The sequence below is a fragment of the Molothrus aeneus genome, chromosome 1 (assembly GCF_037042795.1).
Source record: "Molothrus aeneus isolate 106 chromosome 1, BPBGC_Maene_1.0, whole genome shotgun sequence".
NCBI classification, from domain to species: Eukaryota; Metazoa; Chordata; class Aves; order Passeriformes; family Icteridae; genus Molothrus; species Molothrus aeneus.
Window position 1 is genome coordinate 78,667,622 of NC_089646.1, and position 20,474 is coordinate 78,688,095.

Here is a 20,474-nt window from a genome sequence, read left to right on the forward strand (position 1 = left end):
CAAGAGTAAGAGAGCATTTTCAGAAAGCAGCGTTCAAGGTAATGGTTAATTCCAGCCCACAATAAAGAAGGGTCAATAGTTTTACAAGATTGAGCTCACAAAATACAGTCCAATTATAATTTTATCATTTAGACTCACATTTTATCATTTAGACTCACATTTAGACACAAATTTTAGCATTCATGTTTGCCTGTTCTCTAAGGAAAACTACCACAGAAGTCTTTACTGGACCAAGGTAAATGACTCCTCTGAACAGTGAACAGTTACTGAACTTCTGGGTGCTACAGTAAGTTTTTATTGCTCCAATAGAAGCTCAAACCCTACCTGACAAGGCTTACAAATGTTTATCTTACGGGGTGGAGGTGGGAAATGTGGGTGTATCAAATAAACAAAGAAATTATCAATGTTTACATATGCCCACATGGACAGATAAATATTCATCTTAAGCAAGCATCACAGCTGGAGAAAATAATTTGTTCCTACTGCTCACATCCTTGAGATTTCTTACTGTTTGTCTTTCAGAGATTCCCACACAGCATTAGTTACCTACAATGAACAAGGTAAAAAACTTCCCACAAACAATGAATACTTCCCAGTGCTGTAAAATTTCACTCTCTTTGATATACAGGATGGAAATGGGAAAACTATACAAGATGCTATGGAAAACTAAAAGCACTATAGATTAGATTAGGCACTGGTAAACTCCAAAACATAGTTATGATAACTGTGATAAAAATTTACAAGGGAGATACATGATGTATCCAAGTCAATGCAAGCAGCATGCCAGATTACAGTCATCCAGTAAAGCCATCAAGCTTCTTCCCACCCACACATTCACATGTCCAAGGCAGCACAAACATGCCACAAGTAGGTGACATGCCTATGAAAAGTCTCCATACTGCACTTTGTGGGAGTGTAACTCAAACTGGCTGATCTAAATTGACTGCAGGATCTTGCAAACAAGCATTTACAATGCATGTCTAAAGAGACCTAAAGAGACCCTGCCAGCCTTCTGGCAAACCTGTGTACATCCAAGAGGACAGAGTAAGGAGTGTCAGTGCAGATGACAGGCTGCTATGGGCACTTGTTTTTCTCTAGCCAAAAAACAAAACAAAACAAAACAAAACAAAAAAAAACAAACAAAAAAAAAACCAACAAAAAAAAACCCTTTTATTTGAACTGTTAGGTTCGAGAGTTACAAACTCCCAAATCCATCATCACAGCTCAAGATGAAAACTATCCCTAAATAGGAAAGATGTATCACAATGGTCAGTTAGTGACCAGACACACCACCACACCACAAGTTCTATGTTCAGGTGTGGCTGATTAAGGCTGGAGGAACACATAAATGGCAAATCATATGATTATATTCATGTTCACAACTTCTCCTTATACTTCCAGCCTAGTCTGATGTAACTGCCTAAATCAAAGATTATTCAGCAGCCAGAATTAACAGAAGCAGAGGAATTATCATTGTCCACTCTTGAACTGACCTTTTCATCAGTCAGTACTTATCAAGGGCAGAATCAGGGAGATGCCAACCTTGAGAAAGACACAGTAGCAGGAACTATGGTACAATAAGCCAGAAGAGAAATACAGAATGGCTCAGCAACTCCAAGCAGAAATTTCTCAAGCATGCTGCTAGTTTTGGCACTGTTGGTGGTATCAGTCTTAAAAATTACACAGTCATTTGACAAACTGACATTAAAAGATTAGATATAGGAACATAAGGCAGGAGATTTTGTGCAATAAATTTAAACTACAGCATTTTAACAGGGATTGTGAAGTTATAGTCAAAGAATTTGCTGTTCCAATTTTATTTCATTATTTCAATCAAGAACGAGAACTACTCTGAAGCAAGTAGCTTGTCTCAGTTGCTCAACTCAATTCATAAATTCTGAAAAATGGATAAACCTGACATATTTAAATATGCATTATCAGGTTGTATATATTCTTCAAGAAGTCTTAGGAGACAATCTAGCTTTCAAGAAGGATGGGGTTTTGACTAACAAATGCTGGGCATTCTTCATATCCTTTGAGATTACTTCACTTTTCAGAGAAGGAAACTACTTTAGACAGCTATTATAGGCAATAACAGGATGAACAGCTAAGTGTCAGAACCTCCCTGTGATAACAGTATTTAAGTAGTTTGGTACAGTATTTTACCTAAAGAATTATATTTGGGATCTTGAATTCCTTAAAATCAGATTTACAGGTAATTGAATAAAATGCAATCACTCCTACCAAGCATCAGACCTCACTTGGAAAAGCTAATGCCAGGCTTTTAAATTGGGATAATTTCTCTTTAACTGTACTGTAAGTGCATTTGCTCTGGTGCATCTCACATTTCAGGCAGCAGATCAAATAAAACTCCAGTTTCGTGTACCTTTCCAATTTGTTCTTGGTATTGTTTGGGCAAGTTTTAAACATTTGGCTATAGCATTTCAGTACAAATTAGCCAGAATAACGTAAGGTTTCAATTTGCAGGTTTAACCTTGCCAATGTCTCAGCCACTTTTGCCTTGTATATGAACTCAAATTTAAATGCTGATTGTAATGGTATTGTTGTAATTAGCAGAACAGCTCTGCAGGAATACTGCCTATTAGATAGCAAAAGCATATCAAGATGTGGTTAAGTACAGAAAAACAATGCTTAAGAGCAAGCTCTATACTAATTTGTACCTTCACACACTGCTTGAGGTGATTATATTTGTGTATGCACTCAGATATGTTGGTTAGAGGAATTTAAATAGTGAGCTCTGTTTATTCAGCCAAACTGTTTACAGTTTTGGATTTATAAGCTGTCATGCCTCTCAGCCCCCTCTTACTCCTCCTCAATCTTTTTGGCTTGAAATGATTCTGTTTTGGCACATTCTGCAATGCAACATTTTGCTTTTCTAGAAAACTCCCCTGCTAGAAAAGTAACACAAAACCCCAGGAAACTTACCTAGTCTCCAGTTTCACTACCAACTCAAAACAGCCACAGCTCACCCAAAGCCAACTGAATCTCTGCCCAGTTCCAAACAAGCAGGGGCAAATTCAGGCATTGATATCAACTTCTGACACACTGTGGTGTACAGAAAGCCTGCTTTGAGAGAACTTCAATAGTAGAACCAAGAGCCCAAATACCCACCAAGAGGCTGCAAAGAATGCAAAGATATGAAAAGGAAGAGAACTGCCATCAAAAGAATAGGAATAATGCATATATTTGCATTCATCCAGAAAGAACACTTAAAGTTTTTCTGATTTGTGATACTGGGTTAATAAACTTCTAACATTAAAGAGAAAATGAAAAGAAAAATGATAAAGAACCAAAGTGGGAAAAGATTTCTTAACAGGTAGAGCTCTTTCTCCCAAAGGGATCATCAAGAAAATCTGGGTAAAAAACTGCATCTCTTTTCAGCAATAGTCTTTTGCCACAACACCTAGCCCAGTGTCTCAAAAAAGGTACCCAAACGACTCAAAAGCTTCAGTGGAAGTTCTATATACAAAACATAGCTACCTATTTATGTCAACCTTAATACACAGAGAGGATGTCTATTTGCAAACTGGTTCTCTGAGGTTTTATCTCCCCTTAAAAAAATATCAGATTGCACTCACCTAAATCTCAGTTTGAGCCGATTCTCTACCAGGAACATTTTAAAATACAAAAAGCATTCTGTAGCAACGAACCTGCTCCATCTTCCCAAATTTTTTGATACTGTCCACCACAGTCCACAATGCAAGAGCTTCTCCTCTTAAATTCATTGAATAGATTAATAATTACTCAGAGATCCAAAAGATACCACATGTTTTAAAAGAATGTGGTTATGAAGCAAAAAGAAATTAAACTAATTACAGCCTCCCAGAAAGTATCCTATAACAAGTACTTTGTTCCCTCACTTGTAAGGTGAAATGAGAGGCACGCAACCCAAATAAATTTGTGTTCAAGAAATGTCACTTAATATATTCCCATGTTGAACAGTGATAAATGTTTTCTGATACTGAGGTAAATTTTCTTCCGGAAAAAGAAAGTTTTATATAGAAAAGCTTCAGTGGCCAGGTCCCACCAAAAAAGGATGGCCAGTGGCCCCAAACACAGCCTGATCAACTGAGCCATCATCTTGCACAGGGTACAGCAGAACTTTTACATAAGTAGTTAAAGCATTACATGTTTGCAAAGGGCTACATTTTCACACATTTCACCCCAAGATGGTTTAATGGAGGGAATGACTTCTAATGAAAGCAATTGCTCCCACCAGGCTATAGGCCCTGCTGCTCTGTGAGTCATTGAATAATTTAGGACCCTTGAGATCACTAAGTCCAACTGTAAACCCAGCAATGTTAAGTCCAGCAGAACACACTACAAAACCCAAACAAAACAGGAAGGAGGATACAGCCATGAAAGGGAGGGCTCTTCCTGTACCCACCTAAACTGCAGAAGAAATACCTCTTTGGTTAAGATGCATACAAACAGCTACTGCCAAAACAAATTCATTTGGTCTCCACAATAAACATACATTGCAGTGTATTCTAGAATTGCCAGAGTACTGCAAAAGGAGAAACAAAGTAAAATTCTTAAACTTTGAAGGTCCCTGTAAGTCAACTAAAACCAAATAAAAATTTAACTTCTTCAAAATACAGCAGATGGCTTCACCATGTTTTTGCAAAACTCAAAATACTACGATTTAATGGGATATATTCAGAGGTACTTCAGCACTGGGCCCTTCTATTAAAATAGTGTTCTACTTCAGACCTAATCCTTCAATTTGATTTTACAGAAACTGAGAAATAAATTAGAACTTCTACATTGAGCTCATACATACTCAATTTAAAGCTGCCTCTGGATTACATCTTAACAGTGCTATACATGAAGTGCAAACAGTATGGATTTTTTTTTTTGAAAAACAGTCAGTCAAGTTAATACAAAGTGTGCATAACATTCCACACTTTGCAGGTAAGTTGGAAGAAAACTCCCTGATCAAGGTAAGCCCATACAAAAACAGTCATTCAGTCTAATCTTCTAAATCAAGTTTCAGACAATAATATTCCAGCTGAGACTACGTCTAGCAAATTGCATTTAAATGGCCCACAAAAATCCATTTAGTCTTTCACTTGCCAGAGAGCAATGGGGGGTAGTAAAAACTCATGCATTCTCACGTTTCCAACTGTAATTGATTGATAGGGTAAAGAATTGCAGACAATGTCTGAGACTGGAAAGGAATTAAAAGGCAGTGTATATTCAAAGCTGAAGGAAACTGTATCCTCAGGAGACAGTGTGGAGGCATCAGTGTGCATGCACACCCACAGGCTACCAGGCTTCCTTCTGAGCCAAGCTGTAGCCAAACCAACAGGTCCCTCCAGCCTGTGATTTACAGAGGACCAGACATCTCTGGGTTTTGCCACCTTCCCTTCACTGAAGTACAGAAAGTGAAAGCCACTGGACTCCAGTTTCAGCACCTCTCCATTCCTCTCAAGTGGATCACTGGTATGTCAAAAAGCCTGAATTTAGGAAGCTGCACAGTCTGCGAGGTACTGCCTGCTTTCCTCTATGCAACAAAAACAGAGTAGTGGTTACCTCTCCTATGCATCACTGAGTGAAGCTTGTTTTGCTAAGGATACCAAGCACACACTGTCCTTGTCTGGGGAAGATGTGCCCTTCACCCAGACACACTCAATAGCAATGGCCAACATTTTATCTCTTTGGACATAAAATATTCCACAATAGATGCTCTAAATCCACAATGCGAGGGAGGGTACCATTATTTTGGCCCTAACTGCACCACCCATGCCCATCAAGAGAGTTAAATGATGTTGCCTTAAATGGATATCTAGAACTGGAACAACAAAAGCCATCTCAAGCATCCTGTTACCTATTTCTGGTACCCATTCTGTAGAGAAACATCAGAGCTCTGAAACTTGACAGATAATGTGGTTGCAGTCATCAGGATGAAGAGTGTGGTTTGATTGCTTAAACTGATGGAAAGATGACACCTGCTGTCAGATACCTCCTGAGGTGGTCTGCTCTTCCAAGCAACAGTCCTGCTTGACATCTTTTTGCAGTTCTTGGGAATATGTAGCTGCCTAAGTAGTATTTTACATGACTGCTTCTCTGCTGTACACTACCAGAGATAAGATGGATCATTCCCACAAATTTCCTTTCTAGTTGTTTTAAGGCATTTATTCCATTGATTCAGCTTCAACAAGTGTTGACACAAGCCTTACAGAAACAGAAGACAAGCTGTGCAGAACTGGAAAGAATTAGGTCTGTTTAAAAAGCTGGAAAGAAGAAGCTGTGAAAGGCCTTCAGCCCCAAACAAATATTATGTTCTTCACAGAGCTGGGCACTCAGGAAAGCAGCTGGCAAGAGAAATTCAGAGGATGCAAAGAAGGTGTCTGTCACTTGCTCAATCAGGATCATTTCCCATGGCAATGAAGGTGAAGAAGTGTTCACCTGCAATGCATCCTAGTCCTTCCCACACCAAACCTGGCTGCATACAGCTCACCACACAACACATGGCTCCTTCATAGAACAACAGACAGTGCTGTGAATTTACAATATAGGCAGAATTGGGCCATTCTGTCCCCGCAGTAAACAGCCTCCAGTGAAAATAAAGATACACGTACAACCCTCTGTGCTGGGCAGATACTATTGTACCATGGCAAGCAAATACTACAGTGGACTAGGAAAATTTAACTAAAAGTTTAAAAAATATTATGCAACCACTCCAAAACATGTAAGTGCCGCTGCTCATACAGCATCTAACACAATCAGACTCCTGTTCTTAGCTGGCCCCTAGGCATTACTCTGTAACTGAATGGTACAAAAACATTCAGCATTCTGTAAGAACAGAACTCAAGTTGTCTTGTGGAAGGTATGAGTCTTTATTACCAGCTGAGTCCTCCTCCAGTATATGTCTACTGTTCATATGGGAAAAGAGGCAGCATTAGTAAAAACTCCAGGCACAGAAGTTGATAAATGTGCCTTCAGTAACAGCACCAGTTTCAACAGCGCCTGTTTTGCTCCAGCTACTTCCATATCTCTAATCTCACTTGCCTTCACAGAATTCTTATGCTCCCTGGTTATGACATTCAAAATTACTGCCAGATTATGCAGCAATCCCCATTAAGGTAATTTCTATTCAATTGCTCCACAGTAATTCTTCAGGAGAAAGAAATGGTAAGAAAGTAGTAATAACACCGGCTGAGGAAGAAGCTACTTCCGAATCTGTTGTCAAAATAAGTATTCGTCAAATCACACTATTCCAGGGCACAGAAAAATTAGGCTAACAACTGAAATTGCCTCCAAGTATAGAATACACAATGACACTGCTCTGAACTCTGATTTTGCATGTGAACTCATAAAAACATAATTTTACTACAGCAACTGCTGGCCTGCATTTAAGCCTCCCTCACTAATGAATTAATCAGCTGCAAACTAGTGAAGATTTCAAGGTCAACATTCGTATTCACTGGCTCAATAAAGGGCTAAATTAAGAACATAAATCATAGAGATTAGTACAGGATTATTTTGCATTATCTTATTTGATTCCAAGGAAAAAAAATGCTTTATAGACTGAAGTAGAAAAGAAACTCGGAGCAATTATTAAGTACTGACTTCAGAGTTTCCACGATTCTTTTGTGGTTTCTTCTCTTTTTCATTCTTGGTTGTCATAAAGAGAATACATTTCCTAATTTTTTTTTTTTGTGTCCTGGTAATTCACCTCTTTCAGATCCCTCAAAACTTTTGAATCTAAGGTTTAGAGAAACATAAAGTCCACTATTCAACTTATGATTAACCATTTATTTGTTTGTTGTTAAATTTATTGGCTGGACTAAAAAGCACCGATTCTAAACCAGTATTTCTTATGATTCATAAGTGCCAGATATTCATTCCTGGTATGGGATTATGCATGCCCAACAACAGACTCTGGTGATTTATGTGGTCATTTATTACTTACATGAACTGCTTTTACTGAACAGATTCTACAGTCATAGTCAGACTCGCCACACTAAAACTACTCAAAAGACCGATTTCCTTTAACCATAAGAAATAAAACTAAACTGAGAGCAATCAGAGCTTGTAACTTAATTTGTAGTGACAGAAATGTAAGAAATCAGAATTATAACTCAATTACTACCAAGTAAAACCAAATCATTATGACAGTTAAACAGAAATACTAGTTAAGGCATATAAATATACAATTTTTACAAAGCCTTATGGCTTACATCATTAAATTATATATAGTTATTTCCTCTCAGCCTTAAAAGACACAATTACAAAAACTAGGGCAAATAGACTTCCATTTAACAGGGCACACCTACTCACAAGTAACAAGTCAGAAAGGAAGAATGAGCATTTTTCTGTTCATAGACCACTTTGCACAACATTGTACTGATACTGACAGACATGACATCTCCTTCCCCTGGACATCAAAAATCCAGCCCTCAGTGATGCATACTCCAGTAATTGAGGTGAGGGGTACTGACCTAATTAAATCTGTCAGGTCAGCATGCCCACAGCTATACCTTTGAAAAACTTGTCTCAAACAACTCACATTTTCATGGTGTTTACAATATGAAAAGAATTTTGACTGATATTTGACCTAAATTGTATGTCAAAAAGCTTCCATCAAACATATCCTTCACATATAACTGCAAAATAATATCACATAAAATCTTAAGTATAAAGGCCTTTGTTGAAAAAGTAGCATACAAAATTACTCCTAACTCTCTACATTTGGGTTCTGCAGAAGTACTTAAATCCTTTGTCACAAATGCAAATCAGAAAGTACCACAGGCAGAAGTGAAAACTGTTTAAAGGAAGAACGGCCTTTGGATTTCTAGCAGACCAATGCTACTCTACACAGAAGGAGTGAGGGGGAGAGTTTCTTCTTCTGAAAACTGCTAGGATTCTGCTGGGGGGCCTGACCTGGGTAATGAGTACCAGCTGCCTACCTTCACTGGTAGCTGCATTCTTCTGGGCTTTGGTGGGCGTGTGATCCGTACTTGAACTCACGTCGGATGAGATGCTTGAGCTGCCCTTGCCTGCAAAAGGAGAAGGAGGTGGAAAGGGGGGGGGGGGGGGGGGGTGGAGAGAGAACAAACATGAGTTCAAACTTTGAAATAGAAAGACCTTCAATATCTGAACCTGGAACAACTCCAGGAAGCTTTAAACTAGGTTTAAAGCAGTTGATGTTCATTTTGTACACACCAGAATAGGAATTCACTGCACTGTAACTTCTAGCATGTGCATCTTCACATGTATTGAGGCTGCAAATAGTCTCCTATGCCACAGGGCCTCTCATAAAGTATATATTTGCTAAATTCTATTGAAAATTAAATGTTTGTGATTAAAAACATTAGGGGAACTTAAATGTTCAGTTTACTCATTCAAATACCTCTAACACAGATCAAGAAAATTGGTTACATTCAAAATATATTAAATTAGTTTAGATTTCTGTCTTATGTGTTCACATCATGTATTCAAGTCATTTGGTCACATGAAAATGAAAGCAAGGTATCTGTTTTCTCCTTCACCATACTCATTGCATGATGTAATAGACCATTTCAAAATTAACTTCTCACTAATGGTGGAGGGGTTTTAACTGTAAATCATAACCTATGGATGCTTCTTCTCTTATTTTCTTCCATAAAAGCTTTTCTTTCTTAAAAGCTTTTTAAGTTTTTTAAACTTAAAAGTTTTAATTTCTTACATCACTGTCTTGAGACATATATGCAGGATGTCAAATTCTAGATACAAGTTACAAACAAAATAAATCCAAATACATACTAAAAATTAACCTATATGGATACTACAGGAGAACAGAGTTGGCTAAACCAAAGCTATTTGTTTTCCTGTGAGGATCTAAGAAGAAGTCACTCCTGCTTCCCTTCACTCATTCTACTCAATCTCAGTAATTACTAGCAGCGAATACTGCTCTACTCTGCAGCAGGAACCAGGCCAACCACCCAATGAGCAATAAGTGGGACAATTCTTGAGAGAGGAAATGCAGTGAATACTGTTACATTTTAAGAAGTTACCTATCCCCAAAAATACTGCATCACTGAAGCCTTTAAGACCTATTTGTTTTTTTTGACCAAAATTAATCTGTATGCAGAAAGCTAGCTGACACCAAGTTTCTGTCACTTGAGTAAACCCATAATCACAGGAATGTTAGCAAGAGACTTTTCTGATCTGTTATTTCAATCAAGCATTCCTTGGGCTTCTGGGTTACAGTATGCCTGGTTTTCATAACATTTAGATGTAAGGGAGAGGTCTGCTTTTTAAAGGTGCCACAACAGAACAAGGATTTAAGTTTTAATGGGAAACAACTGGAGAATGTGCAAATGTAGGTTGTTTCACAACCAAGGTACTGCCACTTAATCTGTCAGCCAGTCCTAGAGAATCATCCTCAACAGAAAGTTGCTTAAATTAACATGCTTAGATTTGAGAGATGATTATGAATTTAACTGGAGTGAAGAAAGGATATTAAAATGGCCAGAAGAAAATAAAAAAATAAATGGCTAAAGCTAGTAGCTGGGCAGGGTGAAGAGAAAGAAAAACGTGTATTTGTAGTGATTCACTAATTGCTTTTTACATTCCTTTAAGAAGTTAAGCAAAACCAAGAAGCAGCACTTCCAGAATATCTTCAATTGTTCTCAAGCTGTGACATGAGTTGGAGTAATAGACTGTGGTCTTTATAGAAATTACTGCCCCAAAATAACTCCATAACTAAGGCAACAAGGTTTGTGGTAGAAGAAAGACAGAAGATAAAAGGGAAGGGTACTTGTTAAATGCTCTGTCCCAAGAAGAGGCCAAAGAACAAGAAACACCTGCAGCAGCTGAGAATCAAATCACTACTGACAGGTACTGAAAGGCATTTAGATGGTATTGCCACTACCAGCAACTCCTTATGCATCAAAAACTCTAACTACAGAGGCAGAAAATAAAATTCTAAGGGGTATCAGCACTCCTCAACAGATTAACAGAAAACAAAACTAAACAGAGCAACTGGAAAAATTATTTCCTCAAAGCAAATAAACAGGATTTCCTCTAAAAGAGAATTTATCTTTTGGGGGGAGGAGGGAAGAGGGAAAGGAAGTCAGTGAAACCAAATAACAGCAGAGTTGCAAGATGGTCATATCTGCAATGGGTTGTTTTCACAAAGTGAATTCTTCCCAGGCTCCCTATTAACAATAGCAGTTCTATTTACCCAAAGTATAAGCCCACCTCAAAGAGCATAACCAAAATATTTTACCCACTGTAAGCTACTAACTGTCAGTACACATCATAGCAACATATTTACAATTGCACACTTCTGCAGAAATTGTGAAAAGCCTGATGTAAGTGTAGATATTTATCACTTAAATCTACTTGAACTTTAAAACATTTTAATGCCTTTCAAGAATTTAAAACTAGAAATTAAGAGAAAGCAAAAAAAAACATAGTTGCTGCTTTGCTTTGGTACAGTTCTGCCTGTAATTATATTGTTATGTGGAGTTTTCTCTGACTGCATACAGCCCCAAAACTAGCTTTTTTTCCTTATTGCAAACACTGAGACTCTCCATTCAGATAAGGGGAAAGCAGGAGGTTCTTTCTAGTAATTTTCGATTTGTTTCAAATAGACTAGCTGACACTATATATATTTTCTTTTGGGGTTTTTTTTCAGTGCAAAACAAAGCTTTGAGTAGGCTAGATTTGGCTACTGCAGACTCATGTACACATGCCAAAGCTAAAACATAACAGTATTTAAGTATTCTCCAAAGAGGAAAGGCTAGGAGAGCAGCAGCTGTTCAGCCTGGAGATCATAGTTGGCCTCTTCTCCCAAGTAAGAAGTGACAGACAAGAGGAAACAGCATCAAGTTGTGCCAGGGGAGGTTTGGGTTCGATACTAGGAAAAAATTTCTGCACTAAAAGGGTGTTCGGGCATTGGAACAGGCTGCTCAGAGAAGGGGTGGAGTCACCATCCCTGGTGGTATTTAAAAGACATGTAGATGTGGCGTTTGGGGACACGGTTTAGTGATGGACTTGGCAGCACTGGGTTTGCAGTTGGACTCGATTGTAAGGGGCTTTTCCAACCTAAACGATTACATGGAATATTAGAATCACAGAAATTCAAAGACTGCTGATTTCCCTAATGCCATAGGGAAAAGTTAAAGCACAGCATAACACTGGTTTCCAGAGACCAGTTCCTCTCCAATTTAAAAAGTGCACTGAGAAAGTCATTGCACATAAATATACCTTGACAAGGGTTCTAATGCAATGACAACCAGAAGGATCAAACACAGGGCAATATTGCAAAGACTACAGCAGTGATGACTGTATTTGATCCTCTGCTTAAACAAATTAAAGGCCTGCCAAAAGCTTCCCTAACATGACTTGCAATCATCTAGAGTTTCCTTCATACAGTCCACAGTTTTTTATTTCTAAACCAGAAGCTGCAATCCAAAAGAAAGAAAACTGCACTATGGTAGTATGTAGATATGATAGAAGAAATCTATTTTCCAAGAATACAACATAATTCACACTGGGAGTGAAGGTAGCATGTACTTCACAACACCTGCAAAGAATCACACAGCCACACAGTTGCAATTCAAATCATGTCTCTGACCTGCTTCTGAAGAAGCAAAAGTAGGGATCTTTTTTTTCCATCTACTAATGCCAAAATCTTACAATAGTTGTAGGAACAAGACTCCAGCTATCTAACCTAGTATGGTATTTCCTGCAGATTACATTTTGATCCTGCTGGAAAGAAAGCTAGAATCAGGAAAGCATAATATAACAGATAGTTCTCCTCAACATTTGTCTTCAGGCCTCTGTAACCCACAGAAGTTTTTCAGCCATAGACATCTTTCCACTCAGTAGCCCTACAGCCTTATTAAATTTATCTTGTCTCTTTTTGAATCATGACTATTAAAATCATGTGTTTAATTTTCTTTTTATCATACAGATGCCTATAATGACTACAAAATTATGCTTGTTTTATAAAGTGCTTGCTATCTTCAGTTTTGCAAACTTTGGATTCTGCCAGTCACACTCACTGCTGACAAATGTCAAAGACATCCCAAGCCAGTAGGACAGAATCAATGCAATTTAAACTTCCATGGCAAAGCACAGTCTATAACTGTATGACACTGAAAAACTATTTTGGGAACCACATATGCAAAGCCTGTCCTAGTCTGAACAGCAGTGAGTCCCCTTCACTCACTCTGGAACAATTTTATTAGCTTTTTATGCAGCACATTTGCCTTGGATTCTGGTGTATGAGCATTTGCAAGCCGTATTTTACACATCCTTCTAAGATCTCAAAGACAGGCTGACCTGACCATTGTTTCTTATGTGTCAGCCTGGAAAGTAACAGCAGTACTTCTCTTGACATAAGTTTTATGTGATGATGTCTTTCTTCAGCAGGCAGTGACAGGTACCTCAGGAATTAAATGGATAGTACAGCCAAATCCACTGCTTGCCATGCTGAAGTGAAACATTAGACAAAATGCCAAAACAAAACAACTAAATAATCATTTAGGAAAAGAGAGCAGAAATCAATTAAGTCCAGAATAACCACTAATCTTTTTAACTGTCCAAAAGTGTTATATTACAATGACTTTGATGTAAAAAGGTCTGAAAATTTTGTTTACTTAAGCCACCAATTCTTATCCAAATGACATTATTCAAATTAAACTTCTCAACATGAAAGTGCATATGTGCATGGTTTTCCTAGCAGATGATCATTACTTTCTCTTTTATATCTTCAGAGAAGTTCTTTTAAAATCATATACATGCCAACCACATCAAGAAGAGATCCAGAAAAAAAAAATTCATCCAAACCTCAAAGCATCAGGGATCATTCAAGAGGAAAGAAAAATCTCTTTTCCTTCTCTTATTTCCATGACACACATTATGCTGGTCCAAGTCACCAAAACCTCAAGTGTATCTCTTTACAATCTGCCCCTCCAAAGACTGCAGACTCCCAGTATATTTCCAAGTATTCCTATAGAAATCAGCAGCCTAGCACTGTACTTAGGCTTTGCGGATAAAAAGCATCCTTTAAAGATGCAATATATCAATCTGTTTATCCAAAGTACAAGAAAAGTTGGACTACACACAATGGACAGTCGTTCTCCTTGAACTTTACATTTATATGAATGGAAATTATATGCCATAAAACTGGTTTCCATCTATTAATTCTTAAATGCTGACTGAACTACCACTGTTTCAATACTGAAGTTACCTACCTACAAGCATTGTTACTCACTGAACTGCTTTCAGGATGAAATATGTTCATTTACAGATTCACTTTGACCATTCACAGTTGACCTTCTGCCCTAAAATCTTAGGCGTACGGCTCTTGAGCTTGCTCTTTCTTTTTTCCAAATTAAAACGCGTGCCAATGTAACAAGCAGGCTCCAAATTTCATTCCACCCAACATTTGCCAGGATATGATAAAATAACTTGTGCAGTAATCTGCACGAACTCCAATCCCAAAGAGATGAAATAAACTGAATGTTTCACAGGAAGCACACTGAAATTTGTAGAGTTTGCAGATATGTGCTAGCACTAGTACTTTGGGACAATATTTCTTAAAACTTTCACAAGTGGAATCTCCACAAGCATTTTTACATGACTTTTTTATTTTTAAACCACACTCCATCTTCCAGGATTGTGAAATTTGGCCGTGAAATCTGGCATAACTTAGCTATGAAATAGTACGCTTAGTTCTGCAGCATTTCTGTAAGTTTTAAGCTAAATTTCAATTCAGGTCCCACAGGCCAATTTGGCCAGTTTTGTTCTTTCAGTCAGTGCCTGCCTCACCTTCTCAAGTACCACAGCACACGACAAAACCTCCTGCAAACGCCAACAAGCTGCACTAATATATCTCTGGTAGGGAGCAAGTCACCTCATGCTTTATTTCTTTTAGGAACCTTTTCCAGGTGCAGGTACCAGCCAGCTCCACTGGCCCCACCACAGGGCATGGCTGAGCCCCTCAGAGCAGGGAAGCCCTGAGGCTCAGCCCCTCAGTGTCACCTTTTTGAGGCAGTGTTACAACCAGAAACAAGAAGCCACTTAAAGGCAACAAGCATTATTTAATTCTGATGCAAATACAGCTGTGGGAGTTCTGCAGCTAGCAAGACAATAGTTTATCCACTATACTGCAAAAGGCTTGAGAACATTAGAGTGCAGGTGGGGGATTGAATTTTTCAGAACTGTTTAGCAGAATGGTGTTTGTTACCACCAAGGAAAGCCTTCAGAACATCTGGATTAAAATCATGAAGTTTAAATAAAATTGTTTGCATAGTCATAGATTTTAATTGCTGCACTAGAAGCCTACTGGGTTTGCAGTCAGGACATCTTTAACTCTCAGGTGCTAAACTTGCCAGGTGCTAAATAACTCACTGTGAGTTTAGAATACTAAAGGCTTTATTTAATGAAGTCTTCAAGTGGACTCATCTAATCCAACAACTAAACAGAGGCAGGACACATATTGCCTCCTCTATGGAACAGATGAAAATATATTTTCTAGATATTATCCCTTTCTAAGAGAACTTCAGCACTCACTGATGAGGTTTGTAAACCAAGAACCCTTATATGGGACTATGAAGGTCACCCTAATTTTTGAAGACAGTACATGTCTGGTTTATCAAAGGATTTCACCATACAGAGTGACAAACAACACACAAGACTGCTAGGTTTATAAAGAATCAGTAATGCATCAAACTACTTTGAGGCCTTTCTTCACACCTCCTAAGCAGCCTGCATGCCAGAAGGTAATATTTATTTGCAGTTAAACTTTGCACCCACTCCAAGTGTTAAGCTCTACTTTTCAAACACACAATGATAGAACCCCATAAACTGTTTAGTCTAGGCTGCCTGAGAAAGAAAGAACACAAGTACTTTGCTTATTTGATCTCTTGAGGAAATAAGATGAGAAATCTTTAACATCCTTTTTTCTTACTTAGCAGGACTAGCATGTCTCCCAACTAAATATTAAAATGTTATCTTCCACTGAAATGGCTCAGCCTATTTCAAAAATGGTTCCCACTCTGTCAGCTTCTACTTTGCCAAGGAAACAGGGAAATAAAACTTTGGCCTTCCTACCAATCCAATCCAATTCCTACCAGAATTTTCTTAGAAAACATTCATTCATTCAATATAGGACTTTCAATCACAAGTTGTCATCCAATCACCACCATGTTGTAAGATGGGCATTTACTCAAGATACAATGTTCTCAAATTTATTGCTTAATGTTAACTCTACTATTTTAATCCAACAGCCAAAAAATTATTAAACCAACACAAGAAGTTAATAAACACAATTAAGCCAAAACAAAATGCTTTTTCTAGTTTTATACTTTCTCTGAGAAAAACAATTCATTGACAAATTTAACACTAATGGCTACTTCAATTTTGGGTTTTTCCCAGCTCTATTGTAATTTAAGTAAAATGCTAACCCTTTCCATTCAGAAAATGCAATGACTATCCAGTTCATTACCAAATATAAATTGGCAGAGACTTCATTTGCACTTTATTGCGTGAGACATGCCAAAGAGTGGAGGTAGCCTGAGAGGATGAACTCCAGTATAGATTCTGAAGTGGCTACAACCTGTTACTGCATTGGAACACATCTGACATTTGGTATAGGTCTGAATATAATATTATATAGTTCAGTAGTACAAAATCAAACCCACCAAACACGTTTGTCTTCCACAATAACACCATAACACTTAAGATCTGTATTTAGATTTTCACAAACAAGTAGTTCCAAGTTCTAAACAAAAAACATTAATATTAAAGTTAACATTACCAATTTCACTGCTTAATCAGCTACAGTGGAAGCAGAAGAAACCCCCAGGTGGAAGTGGCTGCTGTGGCAGTGCTGGGGTAGCAACTTTTTTGGTGTAGTACATAGTAACTCCACAAAAATCAACCTCACCATATCTTCCAAATTTTCAGCTTGACTATTGACAGCTGTTTAATTCACAGTTAATGGTAAAGAGTTGAGGAAGTGAAAACATTTATCAAGACATCATACTAGGGACTCTGGTATCAGTGTACACTCTGGAAAGTAATACAAAAATCTTTCACATAAGAATACAGATCCGACAGCCTAAGATGACTTCTTTACTTAAAGAAGAACAAAAGAACCTGATGGCTAAGGAAAAGCAGACAAGGATCACTCTACTCTTTTAGGTAAGCACAGTCACTTCCAGCTTTTCTTTACTGATGGATACAGGGAGGGGAGGAGGGGGAAAGGGAAAGGGTTGACTCAAGGATGCAAGTAGAAGGAGACGGTGAAAAATAGTGGGATTACAAAAACTAAATGAAACTGATTTGTGAAAAAGGCATATAGTGATAGAGAGTGGTGTCTTAAAGGCAACTAACAGGAGAAAACCAACAAACTTGAGAAACATCCCTACTTCTTTTAAGTGACAATCAAGTTTGGCAAAAAGCCTCATACTAGGAGGTTCAGAAATGAAACTCATCAGTACATAACTGAGTTTAAAACAATTAAGAGAAAGAAAGAAGCCATACTTACAAAATAAAGCAAATTAAGGCTTCACACAATACATTTGGCAATCAGTTTTAGATTTTTTTCTTCCTTTTTCTCTGATTTCTATGAAATGCAAAGTTCTAATGTTGCACTAACCACAGATGTCTGGCAATGATTGCACTGAAAACTGAAAAAAAAAACCCAAAAAACAACTAAACCACGAAACAGAAACAAAAAGACCCAGTACCTGTCTGATTTTTTAAAAACACAGTGTTAACAAATCATTTTAATATAACAGAAAATTCCATAATTCCTATTGAAAACTCTCGGTAGTTTCAATTACATAAATTAATCTTCTAGTCTCAAGTCTGTACAGAGACTGTACACACTACTGTAATTTGCCACTGCAGTCACTGCCTGAACACTGAGAGTAAAATTTATCCAAAACAATGCACAGGCTCATCTCTCCCCAGAATGTGAGTAGGATAGTAATTCTCCATAGAGGTACTGTGCTTTCAGTGCCAATTCAGCATTTTTATTCCTTCTGAACCACTATCTATATTTCAGCTGTCTTTCACAAAAAAACATTCCCATCAGAAAACATGAAAACATGGCATGGAAACTCTGAGAAGAGTTAAAAATAAATGTATCACCCTCAAGGCATTACAATTTCTTCATCTATTTTAATTGCAGTGTACAATCCAAGGTATCCCAACAAACCAGCAACAAAAAGACAAAGGACACTTTTTTAGTTTGCCCTGCAACCTTCACCAGAGCCATGTTATTTACAACTCACACAGGCTTTCAGTGGGAGAAGGACACAATTTTAAGTTTTTTAAGGAAAAAACCAAATGTAACTAATATCTACCCTGCTGAAAATTCAGTATTTAATTTTGAAATGCTTTTCTTGCTCACATTTTGTAGTATGCATGCCACTGTCATAAAGATGTTCGGTTACAGTTTGAAAATTACAAAATTCCTTCTGAAGTATATTCATAGAGTTCTAATTCAACTGAGTAATCCTGAAAAAAATTATAGAATAAATAAAAAGGCACTGCTTTCAAAAGTGTTTTATCTAATGTCTTTGTGAAAAGGCATGCTTCATCCCCCTTTCTTCCCAGCAGAACCAACAAGAAGTAGTTCTGCTCTTTGGTATTACTCATTCGTGTAGTATTCAGTATTAGCATCTCATTACAGGAAAAAAATGAATACTGAAACGAGGATACATCTCCAGCAGAAGAAAAGAGAGCAGAAACAAGGGAAACAGAGTGGGTGTGTCAGTGACCACTACACATGACAGCTCAAAATAATCTCTTGCTCATAATCTTCTTGTCTGGACAGTTCTGGGAACCAGCAATGGTGCAGCAGGGCCAGTCTCCAGCTCCCATTCATCCTGCCCAGCATCACACTGACTCTTTAATTCAACATTCTTTAATTCATCCTAAGTTTCTTTCTCTGAGCCAACTCACTACCTGTACAGAAAAGATGACAGAGGACGCACTGCTTGCATTAATATTCTGTCATTTGACACCAAATCTTCACCACTACAATGTCACGTGAGCACTCTTAAAACACTCAGGGAATAGCCCCTGCTGCTTGATCACACTTTTGCACGTATTTTTTAATTAATCAGTACTGACAAAAAACTAACAGAAGCCACACCAAGGAAACATGGATCATTTTTGAGAATTTTTCCCAGCCAAAAAGAAAACAAAACAAAACAAACAAGCAACACAAAAAAAAAAAAAGCAAAAACCCCAAACCAAACAAGCCATACAAACCCCAAAAATTAAAAAAAACCCAAACAAACAAAATCCACCACAAAATCCACAACCAAACAGCCATTCAACCATTATTAAGATTTGTAATAACTAAGGTGACTCAAAAATTGAGAGAAAGGACATAAATGCAATGAAATGGTAATTATTAGAGAAGAAACAGCTTATTCTACAAAAACTGCTGTCAATAATCATGTTGGTAACATGAGAAGGAAACTAGAAATCCAAACGGGGATGTCAGGCTGAGGCTAATGGCAAACACAGACCAGGCTCTGTGGCGAACAGGATAAGGTCCAAGCGCACTATCTACAAGATACTCTGGTCCTCTCCTTGCATAAACTTCCACTCAATTACACATTTTAATGGCTTTTTTATCATCCTGAAACCAGTTAAGCCACCTATGCAGTGTAATGTGAAGATGGCCCAACTGGCTTTACCCAAGGCTCAGCCCCCAACTCCTCTTTGCTCTGAAAGATGGGCCTGATGAACCAAACCGAACTGAGCACTGCCCAGGACAGCAGCCTTTGCTGGCAGACCTGTTAAGCAAGAGTAGCCAAACATAAGTGAATACCTTTGCCATTGAAAAACACAACTCAACTCTTCCCAGTTCTTTCAGTCTCTCTGGTTAGCTTCATTTTGCTGAAAGCAGTCACCACCACTAACTCATTTCTGTGAAAACTGTTCCAACTCCTTGACCACAATCTGTCTGACAAGAAACATTCTCAAAGTGTCTTTCTAGTGTGGAGTAGAGATGTTCAACAATTTAGCCATTTGGGATTTAGTTTGCATCTTCCTGCATTTGCTCCAACCTGTCTGATGATTTCTAGCAAGTCTAATAAAACTTACAATGCCATTAGTACATTGTTGCTAGCAGACAGAGCAAGTCTGGACTTTTACATGCAGAGGTAGAGCATGGAGCAGAGTAGTTACATCCTGGGAACTGACAACAGTGGTGCACTTCCTCCCACTCCCTCCTCTTTGAAATCTCTGTCTAGTGCCATTTGGCACCTTTCATACCCAAGCACTTCCTTAACTACTAAGCATCTACTTTTGTAGTTGTAGGCAATAGCAAGCTGCATTTTACTTCCAGGGAAGCATATAACTTACATGAGCCAGAGGGAAACACCTGCACTTTTCTGGTCTTGGCATATTCATGGCTGCATATCAGATCAAAACACAGTTGATGTCAAAGAGCCACAGGTGCAGGAAGCTTGCTCCAGTGCTCA

At 38.0% G+C, this 20,474-nt stretch overlaps 1 protein-coding gene across 1 annotated transcript in view; it reads right to left on the reverse strand.

Annotated features, from left to right (window-relative positions):
• FBXL7 (F-box and leucine rich repeat protein 7) overlaps positions 1-20,474 on the reverse strand; it is a 172,820-nt gene that overhangs the window by 124,288 nt on the left and 28,058 nt on the right. The window contains exon 2 of the mRNA XM_066545639.1: positions 8,937-9,026. Within this exon, the coding sequence (XP_066401736.1) occupies positions 8,937-9,026 (90 nt within the window). The remainder of the gene's footprint in view (positions 1-8,936; positions 9,027-20,474) is intronic.